Source organism: Sus scrofa, chromosome 2, assembly GCF_054392235.1.
Source record: "Sus scrofa isolate SSC_HxYL_T2T_F1_AM1 chromosome 2, Sscrofa_HxYL_maternal_Yorkshire_Landrace_v2.0, whole genome shotgun sequence".
Lineage (NCBI taxonomy): Eukaryota > Metazoa > Chordata > Mammalia > Artiodactyla > Suidae > Sus > Sus scrofa.
The window spans coordinates 51,735,452-51,753,068 of NC_139384.1; the positions used below are offsets into that span (position 1 = coordinate 51,735,452).

The 17,617-nt window shown below is 40.9% G+C and overlaps 1 protein-coding gene across 1 annotated transcript; it reads left to right on the top strand.

Moving 5' to 3' along the window:
- The first annotated feature begins 9,095 nt into the window (after positions 1 to 9,095).
- Positions 9,096 to 14,984, top strand: ZBED5 (zinc finger BED-type containing 5). The gene is made up of 4 exons (XM_085011679.1): positions 9,096 to 9,319; positions 9,553 to 9,712; positions 11,513 to 11,625; positions 13,724 to 14,984. Exons 1-4 carry the CDS (start codon positions 9,096 to 9,098, stop codon positions 14,916 to 14,918), a joined length of 1,692 nt encoding a protein of 563 aa, XP_084867805.1. The 3' UTR covers positions 14,919 to 14,984.
- The last annotated feature ends 2,633 nt before the right edge of the window (positions 14,985 to 17,617 follow it).

The window sequence follows — 17,617 nt, forward strand, 5'->3', positions numbered from 1 at the left end:
CCTTGCCATGAGCTGTGGTATAGGTCGCAGACTCAGCTCGGATCCCACATTGCTGTGGCTCTGGTGTAGGCCTGCAGCTACAGCTCAGATTAGACCCCTTGCCTGGGAACCTCCATATGCCGCAGGAGCAGCCCTAGAAAAGGCAAAAGGACAAAACAAAAACAAAAACTTTTCCTGAGGGAGAAAAGAAATTAACATGGTCTTGAAAGATACACCATAAGCTGAGAAATACGCCTAACACACTATTCATAACCATAACACTTTCAGAGACTTTACCAAACAGTAAGAAACAGGGAGGCGTTTCCGGTGTGGTGCAGCAGAAACAAATCAGCTAGGAACCATGAGGGTTCGGGTTTGATCCCTGGCCTCGCTCAGTGGGTTAAGGATCCAGCGTTGCCGTGAGCTGTGGTGTAGGTCACAGACACGGCTCAGATCCTGCATTGTTGTGGCTGTGGCACAGGTCAGCAGCTACAGCTCTGATTCGTCCACTAGCCTGGGAACTTCCATATGCTGCAGGTGCAGCCCTAAAAAAAAAAAGCAAAAAAAAAAAAAAATGCTTGCTACAAGGGAAGTGTTCACATCTCCTCAGAGCAATGCTATGCATAAATTTAAGACACTGATATCACCATTGGTATTATTACCAGTGTCCTTACCCTTCACAGCTATCAACACTGATCCTTTCATCAGAGAAATTTAAACCAGGTTTTACAATAGAGGTTCATTTATTCACAGAGCACACTTTAGAAGCAAGGCTATAATTCCAAAAAACAGACGTAATAAATGACTTGCCCAGATTCTCAAACAAGTCAGGAAATGATCCAGAGCCAGCATTCCACTCTAGTATGAATAAATATATATATATACTGGCTCCCAGCACAGCACCATAAATAACCCCATCCCCTGGCATTTTAGTCTCTCCCAAGTAATTGAGTGTTTAAATGACTCGCAAACCTTCACTTTGGCTTTAAAAATTGCCCACGTTTGACATTCTTTTTAAAGGGATGGCTTTTAAAAGTTTGACGTCCACCTTCCAAAGAAAGTAAGAGGGTAAGATTAGATTTCACCTTCTATGAGAAGACAACCCTAAAGAACTTAGTGCTTTTCCAAATGACAGCTCAGATCATATTATTGAGCTTAAAATCAATAACTTAGCAGACGTACTCTACAACTGCATTATCCTAATTCAGAAAACTTTCCAAAGAAAAAAGAGCATGGGAGTTCCCCTTGTGGCACAGCGGAAAGGAATCCAACTAGTATCCATGAGGATGCGGGTTCGATCCCCGGCCTCGCTCAGTGGGTTAAGGATATGCCCTTGCAGTGAGCTGTGGTGTAGGTCACAAGCACGGTTCAGATCCGGTGTTTCTGCTCCTGTGGTGTAAGCCAACAGCTGTAGCTCTGATTCAACCCCTAGCCTGGGAACTTCCATATGCCATGAGCGAGGTTCTAAAAAAGCAAAAAGAAAAGAAAAAGGAGCATGAAAAACACTGATCTGAATCAGGAAAAAAAGATCCAAGCACTCCGTCTGCCAATAACCATATGCATAACTCCATCAGCTTCTTGAAACCTCAGACTCCTCATAGGTAAACTAGGACTGAGAACGCCTTCCTGCTTAACTAAATGAATTGTCTCAAGGATGATTAAGAGTGTGAAGATGCTGTATGAAGCATGACATTCCAGTTAAATTACTTTTAAAGTATAAAACCTGAGTTTTTGATACAAATATAGTACCTGCCCCTGCCCCCAAATATGACAAAACATCTGATTCGCCACATTCAAGCCTCTCAATTGGGGGCCCAATAATTTGTTTTGTCTAGACCAGCAGGTCTCAACTGCAGTGTGTAGAAAAGGAGTGCATGGCATTTCTTTGTGAAATGTGTTATGATTTAAAGTGACAAAGTGACCTAAGCCTTTTCTAAATGAAAGAGGATTATGCTGGCGTTCCTGTCGTGGCACAGTGGAAACGAATCTGACTAGGAACCACAAGGCTGCGAGTTCGATCCCTGGCCTCGCTCAGTGGGTTGCAGATCCGGCGTTGCAATGAGCTGTGGTGTAGGTCACAGATGTGGCTTGGATCCCTCGTTGCTATGGCTGTGGTGTAGGCCGGCAGCTGTAGCTTCCATTCAACCCCTAGCCTAGGAACCTCCATATGCCTCGAGTGTGGCCCTAAAAAGCTAAAAAAAAAAAAAAAAAAAAAAAAAAAAAAAGGATTGTGCTGGAGATGTTTCTCACTGCCTTTTCTGCCATTGTCCTTTCCTGAGTGAATTGCCCTCTCCTACTGCCCACATGGTCCTTCCGTAACTGGAGCCAGAGATGGATTAAAAGTTGGATAATTGGGCAGTTGCCCAAATCATTCATCTATAAGGGGCACTAAAATATCATGAGAATAATTAGTAACTATAGACACTACTAAGGCTCCTACAGGCTAATTCTTATGAAGGTGGAGCAATATGAATTTGCTCCTGCTTTCAGTACAGTACAAGGAGGTTAAAACAAAAAGCAATAGTGTTCCTCTGACATTTACTGGATGTTATCCCATAGCAGGCCTGACACTAAGTGCTCTATATGCATGATTGCATTTCAACCCAGCAATTATTATATGTTGTCATTTTTAAACTTATTTTAATAAATTGAGATGTACCCAAGACGGAACAAGTAGCAGACACTGTACAATCTGAAACCCATCTTCCTCCAGGGCCTGTACTCACTATGCCTCCCAGCTCTTCCTGAGTCTGGTGAAGTCTGTCAAGTGTTTTTGTGTCTTGCATTTACGCAGGAACAATTAGGTGAAATTCACCAGGTCAACTAAATCTGAAACCAAAGAATTCATGCATAGCAAGTGCTGTTGGCTGAGAACCAGTGATCAGTTTTAAAATACAAATTTCAAACCTTTTTGATATGTCTTCAAAGAACATGTCTGGTTCAGAAAAATGAGAAAAGACAAGCAAAAAATAGTAAAAACTATTTTTTTTATTTTTTATTACTCAATGAATTTATCACATCTGTAGTTGTATAATGATCATAACAATCCAATTTCACAGGATTTCCATCCCATAACCCAAGCACATCCCCCTACTTCCCAAACTGTCTCCTCTGGAGACCATAAATTTTTCAAAGTCTGTGAGTCAGTATCTGTTCTGCAAAGAAGTTCATTCTGTCCTTTTCTCCAGATTCCACATATAAGTGATAGCATTTGATGTTGGTGTCTCATTGTATGGCTGACTTCACTTAGCATGATAATTTCTAGGTCCATCCATGTTGCTAAAAATGCTGATATTTCGTTCATTTTAATGGCTGAGTAATATTCCACTGTGTATATGTACCACACCTTCTTGATCCACTCCTCTGTCTTGGCTATTGAAAATAGTGCTGCAATGAACATCAGAATATATGTGTCCTTTCCAGTCATGTTTTTCTCTGGATAGATGCCCAGGAGTGGGATTGCTGGATCAAATGGTAGTTCTATGTTTAGTTTTCTGAGGAATCTCCATACTGTTTTCCACAGTGGTTGCACCAATTTACAATCCCACCAACAGTGTAATAGGGTTCCTTTTTCTCCACACCCTCTCCAGCACTTAGTGTTTGTAGACTTTTTGATGACGGCCATTCTGGCTGGTGTAAGGTGGTACCTCATATGGTTTTGATTTGCATTTCCCTAATAATGAGTGATGTTGAACATCTTTTCATGTGTTTTTTGGCCATCTGTATGTCTTCTTTGGAGAATTGTCTGTTTAGATCTTCTGCCCATTTTTTGATGGGGTTGTTTGTTTTTTTGGTCTGGAGCTGCAGAAGGTGTTTATAAATTTTGGAGATTAATACCTTGTCAGTTGATTCATTTACAAAGATTTTGTCCCATTCTGTTGGTTGTCTTTTTGTTTTGTTTAGGGTTTCCTTTGCTGTATAGAAACTATTTTTTAAAAGGTAAAATATATTGCCAAATTGTTTCAAAATACTGACACTGCTTAGGGACCTGTCTATAATTTTAATTGATTGAAAATTAAGTTTCTCATTGCTCTCATCAAATAATTGTTGAAAAAATGTTTAAAGAACACTTTTGAAAGGTGCATTAAAATTCAACGATAAATCACAGATTTCACTCTAGCTAATTTAAACAGAAAGGGATTTACTAGAAGAAACTAGGGATTTCTTATATCACGAAAAGGACTACTAAGAGAGTTGAGGCTACACTTTCAGGCACAACTTACGGAACTGGCCCAACACAGGCACAGTGCTTCTGTCACATTTATGAAGCTGGGGAATAAGAAAGCTATCTCCATAGCTGCCGACTGACACAATCTGAATCAGCTCTGTCTCTCATCACCCAAGAAATTTAGGGACAGCATGTTGGGACCTGGCTGAGCTAGAACTGTCCTGAGGGGGGAAAAAATGTGCCAATAGAAATAACAGAAGTGGCAAAAATACAGCCCCCACCTCAGAATGTTCACAATTAACTTCCATATTGTGTTAAGGACATCTGGGAAACCTAGTCTCTAGGTTTGCAGCCTCAAGCAATAAGGTTTGCTGAAAGAAAGTTGTAATTGAGCTGAGTGCATCAATCTGTGAGCTACTCTCTATCAGACACTGTTATTCGAGCCAGCCCAGAACACCTACACATCTTGTTCCACCCCTGACAACAATTCCAAGTAGGGACTCATTTTCAGAGCAGCGTACCCAAAGGTCGGCCAGTGGTGGGTGACCTGATGAAAACATAATTTAGGATTAGACTCCTCCCTCAGGATTTTAGGACCGGGACATTGAAGGGGTCAATGAATTGAGGGGCTTTATAGATTTTGAGTTAAGTAGATTTGAAGTCAGAATCGCTATGGCCCATGTGTGAGCAAATAGCATTTATACATATTCATTGAGAAATATGGAAGTAAATACCAAAAGGAATGGAATACAATGTTACAGGTGGTTGCAAGGAAAGGAGGGGCAAAGGAATTTCTTTGGTACTACTTGAATCTTTGAACTTCATGCTGTATTACTGGGATAAAAATTACAATTAAAACATCATAAATAGGAGTTCTTGTTGTGGCTCAGTGGTAACAAACCTATCATCCATGAGGACGTGCTACTGTGGCTGTGGTGTAGGCTGGCAGCTGTAGCTCCCATTAGACCCCTTGCCTGGGAACTTCCATATGCTGTGGGTGCAGCCCTAAAAAGCAAAAATCAAAACAAAAATAAACAAAAAATACCATAAGTAACCCCATGCCCTAGCATTCCATTCAACAACAAAATGAATATCCCAAACTTGAGCATTTAAGCCAGAACAACTAACCTATACATCACATGACCACTGAAAAGAGGAAGCTCCAGACAACAGGTCTTCCTTGCTCCACTTCCCACCTACCACCTCCGCTGCCATAAAATTTAAAGAGTTTGGGGTTTTTTTTGTTGTTTTTTTTTTTTTTTTTTTTTTTTTTTTTTTTGTCTTTTTAGAGTTGCACCACGGCATTTGGAGATTCCCAGGCTAGGGGTGGAATCAGAGCCACAGCCACAGCCACAGCCACGCCAGATCCAAGTGGTGTCTACGACCTACACCACAGCTCATAGCAACACCAGATCCTCAACCCCCTGAGCAAGGCCAGGGATCAAACCAGCATCCTCATGGATACTAGTCAGATGCGATTCTGCTGAGCCATGATGGGAACTCCAAAAAAGATTTAAAAATCAAAACCAGTTTAGTGAGAGCATTGAATGCCAAGCCAAGGAGTTAATCACCCCAACAAAGTAGATAGCTTTGAGTAAGGGGTTGACTTTAATGTGTGTAGAGTATTTATCTGTATGCAGGATAGATTTGATAGAGATTGGCAATAGTCAGGAGATTGATTAAGACAGTACTAACAGATCCTGGACAAAATCGATGGCAATGGAATTAGGTTGGACAAAGACATACAATAGTGGAGGACTTTGAGGTAGCTGATCAAATATGAGGGTCAAGGAAGCAAATTTAGTGTGTATATTCCAGTTTTCCAGAATTCATTCCTTTGGGAGATGGTCCCTCACCCATTGCATGAGATTCTTGTGGTGAATTAGAGTAAACTCATATTCTCCAAACTAAAGGATATATGTGTCCCAAGTTGACCACACTGAATACTCCTTCCCTTGACAATGTGTTTGGCTCAAGCATATCCCAGACTACATAAAAGACCTTTCTGGGAAGCTTTCTTCCAAGGCTATTGGGGAAGAGCCCCATGAGTTCTGGGGATGCCAGAAGCCATTATGTGCCATGTAGAGAGGGCCTATCAAGACAGAGAGTTAAACAGAGCCCTGACAACATCATTGGAGTCACTGAACCCATCCGTACTTCTTAGTAATATGAGTCAAGAAATTAACTTGGACTTCTATCACTTTCACTTATTCTCTGTGAGAGACTATATTCATTTATTTACATTATATATACATAGCACTTTATATATAAATATATATAACCACTTTCACTTATTCTCTGTGATTTAATTTGCAAGCTTAACAAACTAAATATTTCTTGATATTTAGCATCCCTTCCATACTCCATTAATTAAATTTTCTGAGATATTTCAAACTACAATTACAAATGTAATGTATCTAACATCTAGCCAGTGGAATTTCATAATCACTTACCTAACTCTTAGAAATCTAATACTGATAAATCAATCTCATACCTGTCACAAAATTCTCTTAAATGTTTCACACATCTTTTCTCCAGTTTTATTGAGATAAAATTGACATACAGCACTACATAAGTTTAAGGTGTATGGCATAATGATTTAATTTACATACATCACGAAGTGATTAGCACAAGTTTAGTCAACATCCATCATCTCATACAGATGCAAAATTAAATAGGAAAAAAACTATTTTATGATGAGAGCTCAGGATTTACTTTCTTAACTTTCATATATAATATACAGCAGTGTTAATTATATTTATTATACTATATACCACATTCCTAGTAATTACTTATCTTTTTTTTTTTTTTTTTTTTTTTGGTTGTGGCATGCAACACCTTGACGTGGGATCTCAGTTCCCAAACCAGAGATTGAACCAGGCCACTGCCATGAAAGTGCCAAATCCTATCCACTAGACCACCAGGGAGCTCCCAATTATTTATCTTTTAACTGGAAGTTTGTACCTTTTGACTGCCTTCATCCAATTCTCCCATGCCACCCACCCACTCACCCTCACCTATAGATCTTAAAAGTTCACAAAGCACACCTCACCATAGTGATTATTAACTTTTACAGAAATAATGAAGTGTATTAATTTACCATCTTCATATTAAAGGTGACACATTGTGGCAGGCATGGAGATAGGCCACTCAGATCCTTCTTCAAGAAAGGACTTGCTGCCCTGTTCAGGGGCAGATGGTGTGATCAGTAGATGGCCTCCAGCTGTCAGTTCATTCAGGGTCTGCCTTAGCTGCAATCCTGCCCTTTCTGGGCATTTACTATCTGAGGGAGGAAGGAGTATAGAGAGGGTGGGAGTGGGACACTGACTCCAGAGCTCCCTCTCTCACCATCTGCTTCTGGCAAGTTTAACTGCAATGCAAACTAACCCTCCCAACCAATGTGAACGGAATTGCCATCTCAGACCTCTTTCAGCAACTAAGGCTGCAAATTTGGGATATCAGTCAAAATACTTGTTACTACTTCCAGTGATGATTTTACTTGAGCTCCAGGTAACTAATTGAGTTTCTTTTTAATGGTGAAGCTCTACTTGCTTTTACCCAATATATTACCGTAATCTTATTTGAAATTGTTTTATGCACGTACACACTCTACCCAGACACACATGGCTTGTAGTTCCCACAACCACATTGCACCTAATCTTGGCTCTGCCGTTAATTAGCTGTGGGAACTTGGGCAATTTATTTACCAATCTGTGCTCAATTTCCTTACCTGTAAAACAGGCATAGTCATCTGATAGGTTTGTGAAGAGTAAAGGAGCTAGTACACTTAAACATGTGCAGCTAGAAACAGCTGCTGCCGATAACTGTGTATTCAATAAATTATTATCATTATTGGTCCAAATTCTACATTGTCTATATATTTTCTTGCCTGTTTCAGCAACAAACATTCTATAGTAATTTATTGACTAAGTAATTACATAAAAAGTTCTTTATGTTTCAACCCCTTAATTATCAGATTCTTCAAATTTTAGGACATAGGTTAAACCCTAGACTTGACTTCAGTTGAATTTGTTATCATCTGTTTTGGATGTTTCCAACTCATGAAGATGTAAACCAGATGTGTGAAGATTAAATTGGGAGCATACATGCAAAAGCTTTTCTGAAATATAAAACATGAAAAATGTGCAATATTATTCCACTACTACTGTGATTCTAGAAAACTCCTACAATTACAAAATTCTTTGCTCTTCAAATAAAATTGCACCCCCTCCCCAAAATGATTTCCCCCTTGGTGGTTAAAGCTCAAATGAAGCTGATTCAACAGGAATAATTTTAAAATAATAAGACACATGATAGCCTACCATGGGCAAAGATCTGAAGATGTTGAACTGACTTTAAAACATTTAGGGCTGAATGTTGGCATCATTTTCAGTCGTAGGAAATTGTCTATTTCAGTCCTCCAGACAAATTGTTATAAAAGGTTAGACTTCTTTCAAAACCTAAGAAATTTATTCGCATATCAAAGAAGCATATCTAAGAAAGCAAACGCTGCCCTTGCTTTTGACCACAGGTTGGGAATTTTCTGTCATTGGTACAGTGCCTGCAACGATGATCCAATTTTCATTTGGTTATTTCCACGGGCCCTCCAAAAGCTAAAATACTGCAAACAATGGGACCCACTGTTTAATGTACTTTAACAAAATCCTTCCAAGTAATGTGCATATTTTAAGATGCCAGTTTGGAAAAATAGACTATAGGTCGCCACGACGGATCTCACACAAAATGGAATAATGGACTACAGAGCCCGAGGCCTTCTGCTGCGTTGTTTTTAAATACAGAGGAGGGGCGTAGAAAACTAGGCTTAAAGCATCCGAACGCTGTAGCAAGCAGAGTATTCCAAAGCTCTATGCGTTCCTCCCGCGAGGGTGCCACTTGCGGGGGGCGCAAAGACACAGCAAGCGGACTCTTTCCCGCTGACACTGCGGAGATGCCGCTATCCCTACAAATTCCTACACCCGGCTCCCCGACCCCACCTATGGTCACCCAAGAGCTGCGCCCCGGCAACCTCTGGCTCAGCTCCCAGCTCGGCCCCCTAGGGGCCCCCGACACGCCAGCGTCGGGGAGGGGCGGGGAAGGGAGAGGGCGTTTTCTGCCTGGATTCCAGTGGGAAAACAAGAAAAAGAGGAGGCGGTTGCGCAACCTCGGCCCGGGGTGCGGCTCAGGGAACAAAGAGCGAAATCCCCAGCAGTTGAGGCTTTGCGAATCCACCCAAATCAACGCCGCCAGGGCAGAGCCCCAGTGCTTATGGGCACGCAGATTTCTCGAGGCCAGTCCAGCCCTACAGCATCACAAATGCTCTTTACTCTGCATTGTAACGAGCGCCCAGACTGCCTCGAGCCCGGGGAAGTTTGAAAACAATCGCTTCACGTCGGGTATTTGTTCAGCTACTGCAAGCGCACGAATCCAGCGCGGCGGCGACTGCTAGGCCGCGCCTCAACCGAGCTTGGTCCTTTCCTTTGGTCCCGCCCCTCTGCTCAGCGCGGATTGGTGGCGAGGAGCAATTCCGCTGCTGATTGGTCGGCTACGGAGTCGCTCGTGGAGACTGTAAGTTCGGGTGCCCGCGGAGTGCTAAATTTATCTTCAGACAAGCGACCGCGCCAGCCGCGAATCGGATCCCTATGGAGGTGGCATAGGCGATATCCCAGAGCTGAGAGCATCACCCGGCCCCCGAATCCTTCTTTCCTCTATTTTGTTTTTCATTTTCCCTCCTCCTCCCTCTCCCCTTACCCTTTCCCCTTCCAGTCCGCGACGACTGGCTCTTGACCCTGTTCAGGCCTCTGTGAAGGTGAGGACCAGGGCCGCCGCGGCGGCTGAGCGGTGCGCTCTGAAATGGCCGCTGCCATGAGCTTCGTAAAATGGCGGCCGCGGGCTCAGCTGGGGGCCGCGGCGCTGCGCTGCACTGCAGCCCAGCCGCAGCCGAGACCGTTCTTTCCATCACTGATGGAGATGAAGGAGAAAGATAGTGTCGGGTGCTGAGACGTTTTCCTGTGGGTGTTAGCTGAGGCGACCGCCCGGGGACGCGAGAGGAGTTCCGTGAGCGAGGGTGGACTAAGACAGGAAGCCAGCCCCCAGCTGTGGCGGGCAGCGCGCACCAGTGACAAGGAGCCGAGGGATAGCTGGTCCCGGGCTGCACATCGAGGTGACCGTTTAAAAAAATCATTGAGGTGCAGAGCGGGGTGTCCGTGCCCACCTCCCGCCTAGGCTTTATGAATGGACTACCCGCCCTCCGTCTCCCAAGGGTATTGTTCAAAGCCGAAACCGACTGAGGGTGGGGGTGAATACCTGTCACTTTAATCGGAAGAGACAAAAAACGAGCCCCCCCCCCATACTCCGCTTTTCAGGGAGTCAAGTAGAAACTTTGGGGAGACCAGTGTCTTTGTCCTCGAGAGATTCGGGGAAGCACCTCTAAAAAAGTGGGGATGAGGCCCCCCCTTCCTCAAAACAAAGCGTCCCACTGTGTCGTGTCCTCTGGCAGCAAGGAAGAGGGATCCTAACCTTTTAGGTCACCCATGAAGTTCTCTGTTGCTCAATCCCATTCAGAACTGTGGAGAGACAGTCTGCTCTTTTGCTCCCAATAATGGAAAAGTAGGGCTTTAGATCCTCGACCTTCTGACAGTTGTAATCCATTAATTTCATTTCTTTCTTCACCGTCCAACTCTTGGTACCAGATTTTTTAGTGCTTGGGAAATTAAGAGTATTCAAGGACACCCAAGCAGTGATTAGGCACGTGGGCTCTGCAGTCGAACTTTGGGGTTCAGGTCTTAGTTCTTCACAAATATATTAACTTAGCAACTGACTTAATGTCTCTGTGTCTATTTATTCTCCCTAAAGGGGGCTTTTAGTAATAGTTCTTGACTCTCAGGTTTGCTTTGAGAATTAAATGAGTTAATCTACAAAGGATTTAAGTTACTGGCACATAGTAAACTAATCACTCAATAAACATTAGTAATCTGTGAAGCTTAGTTTTTGAGACAAGAGTAGTTTAAACAAAAAGGCAGAGTTCATGTAACGCTTCCACACATAAATTCCATTTTAGATTACGTTCAGTGCTTAGTTTTAGAAACATGAATGTGTACTTTAAAAAGTTAGGTTTAGTTTGTGAAAGTTTTTAATGTCTTTCTATGAAGTTGATGGGGGAGCACTTCAAAACAAATTACCAGGGTTGTAAACAGTATGAAAATATTAGCATTTTTACTATGCTAGGCATCTAGCTCAGTGCAAGATCTGCATTGTGATGAAGAATCATTTGCACTGCATGGCTCTAAAATAAATCATAAAAGTTATCGTCTTAGAGGTTTGTAGTTCTGCTTTCGCAATATCTAATTTTAATTTTTCTCATTTTAGGCTCTTGGTTACTTCCCTTCTACCCAGTCCCTTAAATTTATTTTTTTGAAGAGTGCATTTCAAGCTGCCAAGGTGGAGAGAGTGATTGCAGAAGGGAGTGCTGCTCAATTCAGGTATCTTATCCTCTAGCCGTTACTAGGAAAACCGTTTTGATTCAGGATCTGCCATGTGATTCCAAAGCTTACCTTGTAGCCAAATTATAAAGTTTACCTAAAAAGTAGATTTATGTACATGGATAATAGATTTGTCTATTGCCTTAACTTATAAAGTTAGTATTCTTTAGAGGCCCTAAGATTTGCATTACCCTTCCATTTAATTATGTTTTTTAAAAACTACTCTGTGAGGAATAGACCTTTTAAAATGAGAGTTTATGTTTTCTTTTAAGTCCTTAAGCCTTCACCTAAAGAATAATGGATGCAGAGTAATCAGTAAAATATATATACATATTACTTTGAATGAGTCTTGTTTTGCATAATATAAATATTTGTGTAATTTTAAGTTTAGAGAAATAGTAACTAACTTTTAAGTTACAGTTTATTTTTCAGTGTTAGCATGTGATATTTGGGATAAAACCAAATTCTGTTTTGCAAAACTTTGATCTGTTTGTGTGTTTTTGACATAGGTCATCAGAATAGTTGCTAGCTCTGAAAGGAGACTTCAGATGTGTAATGGTATCAACAGTGAATGTCTCTAATGACAGTAGGCATCAGAAAGCTAAAAGAGATTCCAAGATACTGTGTACCATGAAAGGGGTTGGTAAATTATGGCTCCATGCTCCCTCTTTGTAAATTGAAATTTGTTGGAACAAATTGCTTCATTCTTTAACATATTGTCTATGGCTGCTGCCATGCTCTATGTACAAAGTTGAGTAGTTGCAATAGAGACCATATGGCCCATAAAGTAAAAAATATTTATCATATGGTCCTTTACAGGAAAAGTTAGCCAACCCCTGCCGTGGGACCTCAGATTTTCTTCCTTAAAAATACTCTTATCAACTCTTCATTATTTCTTAATCCAATTGTTCCTAAACTATTCTATAGAATATTATCTAAGTTAATAAGTGTTGTGAGAAACAGATCAATGCTAACAGTTTTTTCTTTATAACGTATTTTAAAATATATGTTTAAGACTACTAAACTCATTTCTATAGCTTTTATTTTTATGTGATAATCTACCTTTAAGAAAAGGTGTGCCTACCTGAAAGCACCAGGAAGTCGAATGAGAGATCACCTGATACACGAACGTGTGATGTTCCATCTGCGCATTGATGCATAGGCAACATTTACAGATTAACTAATGTGTTCTATATATCATCTCTTTGATGATCGCTCATCTTCTATGTATCCTGTCTTATAATTTCAACACATTTGTGATACTCAATGTTTATTCTAAATTAACCATGTTTTGTACCACAAATACATTGCCTATGGATCTGTTGCTGAAACAAGGAAGTCTTAAACAAGAAGTAGAATCTTTTTGTTATCAAATTGTGTCTGAATCAAATGATCAAAAGGTTGGAATATTACAGAGTGAAGATGAGCAGTTGCAGCCTTCAGTTTCTAAAAATTCAGAAGGTGAGCTTTCTAGGGTCAAATTTATGTCCAATTCCAACAAAATAACAACATTTAGTAAGAAACCAAAAAGAAGAAAATACGATGAAAGTTACTTGTCTTTTGGATTTACTTACTTTGGAAATAGAGATGCACCTCATGCTCAGTGTGTGTTATGTAAGAAAATTTTATCAAATAGCTCTTTGGCCCCTAGTAAGCTTCGAAGACATTTGGAAACCAAACATGCTGCATATAAAGACAAAGACATAAGTTTTTTCAAGCAACATCTTGATTCACCTGAAAATAATAAACCCCCAACACCTAAAATTGTCAACACAGACAATGAAAGTGCTACAGAAGCATCATACAATGTAAGTTACCATATAGCTCTGAGTGGAGAGGCTCATACTATTGGAGAGTTGCTTATCAAGCCTTGTGCAAAAGATGTTGTGATGCGGATGTTTGACGAACAGTATAGTAAAAAAATAGATGCAGTACAACTATCAAACAGTACCGTTGCACGTCGAATTAAAGATCTAGCTGCTGACATTGAAGAAGAGCTTGTTTGTAGACTGAAAATTTGTGATGGGTTTTCACTGCAACTAGATGAATCGGCTGATGTTTCAGGACTTGCTGTGCTGCTTGTGTTTGTTCGTTACAGGTTTAATAAGTCTATTGAGGAAGACCTACTCTTATGTGAATCTTTGCAGAGTAATGCCACTGGTGAAGAAATTTTCAACTGCATCAACAGTTTTATGCAGAAACATGAAATTGAATGGGAAAAATGTGTTGATGTTTGTAGTGATGCTTCTAGGGCAATGGACGGGAAAATTGCTGAGGCTGTCACCTTGATAAAATATGTGGCTCCCGAAAGCACCAGTAGTCACTGCCTATTATACAGACATGCACTAGCAGTTAAAATAATGCCTACATCTCTGAAAAATGTGCTAGATCAGGCAGTACAAATCATCAATTATATCAAAGCTCGACCGCATCAATCCAGACTATTAAAAATTTTATGTGAAGAGATGGGTGCCCAGCACACAGCACTTCTTCTAAATACAGAAGTGAGGTGGCTTTCCCGAGGTAAGGTTCTTGTAAGACTTTTTGAGCTTCGTCGTGAACTCTTGGTTTTCATGGATTCTGCGTTTCGACTGTCTGACTGTTTAACAAATTCATCTTGGCTGCTAAGACTTGCATATCTTGCAGATATTTTCACTAAATTAAATGAGGTTAATATGTCAATGCAGGGAAAAAATGTGACAGTTTTTACAGTATTTGATAAAATGTCCTCACTATTAAGAAAATTGGAATTTTGGGCCTCATCTGTAGAAGAAGAAAACTTTGATTGCTTTCCTACACTCAGTGACTTTTTGACTGAAATCAATTCCACAGTTGATAAAGATATTTGCAGTGCCATCGTGCAGCACCTAAGGGGTTTGCGCTCTACTCTGTTAAAATATTTTCCTGTAACAAATGACAGTAATGCTTGGGTTAGAAATCCATTTACAGTAACTGTTAAACCAACCTCATTGGTAGCACGGGACTATGAGAGCCTGATTGATTTAACATCTGATTCTCAAGTAAAACAAAATTTCAGTGAACTTTCACTAAATGACTTTTGGAGTAGCCTAATTCAAGAGTACCCAGGCATTGCCAGGCGTGCAGTTCGTGTACTTCTTCCTTTTGCTACAATGCACCTCTGTGAAACAGGGTTTTCATATTATGCTGCAACAAAAACGAAATACAGGAAAAGACTTGATGCTGCTCCTCATATGCGGATCCGACTTAGCAACATTACACCTAATATTAAGCGGATATGTGATAAAAAGACACAAAAACACTGTTCTCATTAAAATTGGAAGGTTTTGCATGTGTCTTGATAACCAAATATAAGATGAGAATAAAAATGATTTACTTCACCACTGGTATTTTGGGATTTTAAATAAAATGATTAAATTTTTCATACTTCCTTGACTCTAAGAAAGTTAAAGAATAGATTTTTTTTTTTTTTTTTTGTCTTTTCTAGGGCCACTCCCTCGGCATATGGAGGTTCCCAGGCTAGGGGTCGAATCGGAGCTGTAGCCACCAGCCTATACCACAGCCACAGCAAGCAACACGGGATCCAAGCCGTGTCTGCAACCTACACCTCTCAGCTCACGGCAACGCCAGATCCTTAACCCACTGAGCAAGGCCAGGGATCGAACCCACAACCTCATGTTCCTTGTCAGATTCATTAACCACTGAGCCACGACGGGAACTCCAGAATCGAAAATTTAAACGTGTACTAATGTTGGTATTTTTCTTCATGTTGTAATTTCAGAGTTCCCTGGTCATGACTGTGGGAAATACTGACTCACAAGATAAAGTCCCAATATCTTGGCATGACATCCGGAAAAGTTAGGATCTAATCATTCATTACCAATTCTTCTAGCTGTACCAACTATTAGCCCTGCAATCACAGAGAACTTCTTGCCCTAACACATCACACTGTTAGGTGCTTTCGGGTCTCAAAAAAACCATTCTTTCCCATTGCTTCCTGACAAACTCCTATTGGCTTTCAACCGTTTGGCTTATCTAAGATACTTAAATTCTCTGTGTCTTTATATTCAGCCTATTTTTTAATGTCTCAACTGTGAATTGCCTCGTGATCTCATAATTCCTAGGACTGGGCCCTCATATTGTCTTATCCAGCTATGTGTCTCCATTATCTGGCGGAAGATCTTACTGAAGTAGATGATAAATAAAGGAAAAAAATGTTGGTTAAGGCGAACCAATGAAAAACAGAATACGGCTTGATAGCTTATATTTATATGTTTGCGTGTGCATAGCATGCTAAGCTTTGTGATTTTGGCTCACTTATTCCATTACCTGGAATTTAGTGTGGCCCTTAGGCAGAATTCACTGCGGAATGTCAAAGCTTTGATTCAAGCTGAACTGCTGGGGGAGGTGAAGGGAGTATGAAGAACATTTTCAGACTTTGTTTCTCAGTTTCTATTATAGATTATTGCAAATCCCATATACTGTAGTCTAAGTGGGGTTTTACTGTATCTGAAGGTGTTTTGACTTGAAACTCATCAACTTAGAATGCTATGAAAAATTTCTGACTTTAGTGCCTCTAATCTCGTCTCGTGTCACGTCACCAAAACAGGTTTAAATATTTTTCATGTTATTCCTGTAGTCAAGAGCCACTATAGATAGCCATTATTTAAATAAAATTTAACCAAAAAATAAATAATTTCACTTATTCAAACCTGCCTCCCATTTGCAGAGGAGTACCTCAATCCTAATGGCAGAATGGAGTAGAATGACTAGGTTCTGGTACCTGCTCCACTACCTAACTGGCTACTCGACTTTGGGCAACTTTAGTCTTCCTTGAATGTCAGTTATCTCATTTGTAAAATTGTACTTACACCTTTTTTGAATGATTATTAAGGTGAAGTGAGTAAAGAAAATGAACAATGGGTGGTCAGGAATGGGTAAGTGGCTTGTATTAGCTCCTTGCTATATCCAGCCATGTTCTACCTAAACTTCACCCCACACTCACACTTCCAGTCTGAGGTGGGGTTTTTTTGGGGGTGCAGGGCGGTGGCGGGGGGTGGGGGGAGGTTTAGGGCCACACCCTCAGCATACAGAATTTCCCCGGGCTGGGGGTTGAATCACAGCTACAGCTACAGCAACACAGGATCTGAGCTGCATCTGTGACCTATGCCACAGCTCATACCAAGGCCAGATCCTTTAACTCACTGAGTGGGGCCAGGGATCAAACCCAAGTCCTCATGGATACTAGTTGGGTTCGTTTCTGCTGAACCACAAAGGGAACTCCCCAGTCTTGAATTTTTATTCTCTGTGGAGACTGAACAGCTCTCCATGCTAAAGGACTTGAGCTAATCCAAGGCAGCAAGATTAAATATCTTTAGCCCAGTTTTTCTTTGTCACATTATTAAGCACCTGTTTATCTGTCACTTAACCCTACTAGATGCTTATATGTTGTCAGTAATTCTTAGAACAATACTATGGGATTAGGCAATTCTTTAATTTGCCCAAGATCACACAATAAGTAGCAGAACTTAGTTTAAACGAGCCTTTTTTGGAGTTCCTCTTGTGGCCGAGCAGGTAAAGAACCTGACTAGTATTCATGAGGATGTGGGTTCCATTCCTGGCCTTTCTCAGTGGGTTAAGGATCCAGCGTTGCATGCAAGATGCAGCATAGATCGCAAATGCAGCGTGGCTGTGGAGAAGGCTAGCAGCTGCAGCTCTGATAGAACCCCTAGCCTGGGAACTTCCATATGCCACAGGTGGCCCTAAAAAAAAAAAAAAAAAAGCCTTTTATGACAGTAGTTTTTACCATCATTGCCTTTCAAACTTCTCAAGGCATCAGACAGTGACTTGGCAGTATAGCTAAACTCCCCACAAAAATGTAGACATTTCTTTGAAATCCACTGTGTTTTCTTCTCAGAATTCATCCACAATAGCCGTCAACATCAAAGTATGTCTGCTTGTTTTATTTATATATGTTTTTGGCTGAACCCTCGGCATGTAGAATTTCCTGGGC

Bases quoted from the DNA above. Each gene is read 5' to 3' on its own strand.
- ZBED5 (XM_085011679.1), top strand. From the start codon at position 9,096: ATGCCGCTATCCCTACAAATTCCTACACCCGGCTCCCCGACCCCACCT. The intron at 9,320-9,552 runs GTGCGGCTCAGG...GTATTTGTTCAG, and splicing joins TTGCGCAACCTCGGCCCGGG to CTACTGCAAGCGCACGAATC. The intron at 9,713-11,512 runs GTAAGTTCGGGT...TTCTCATTTTAG, and splicing joins CGGAGTCGCTCGTGGAGACT to GCTCTTGGTTACTTCCCTTC.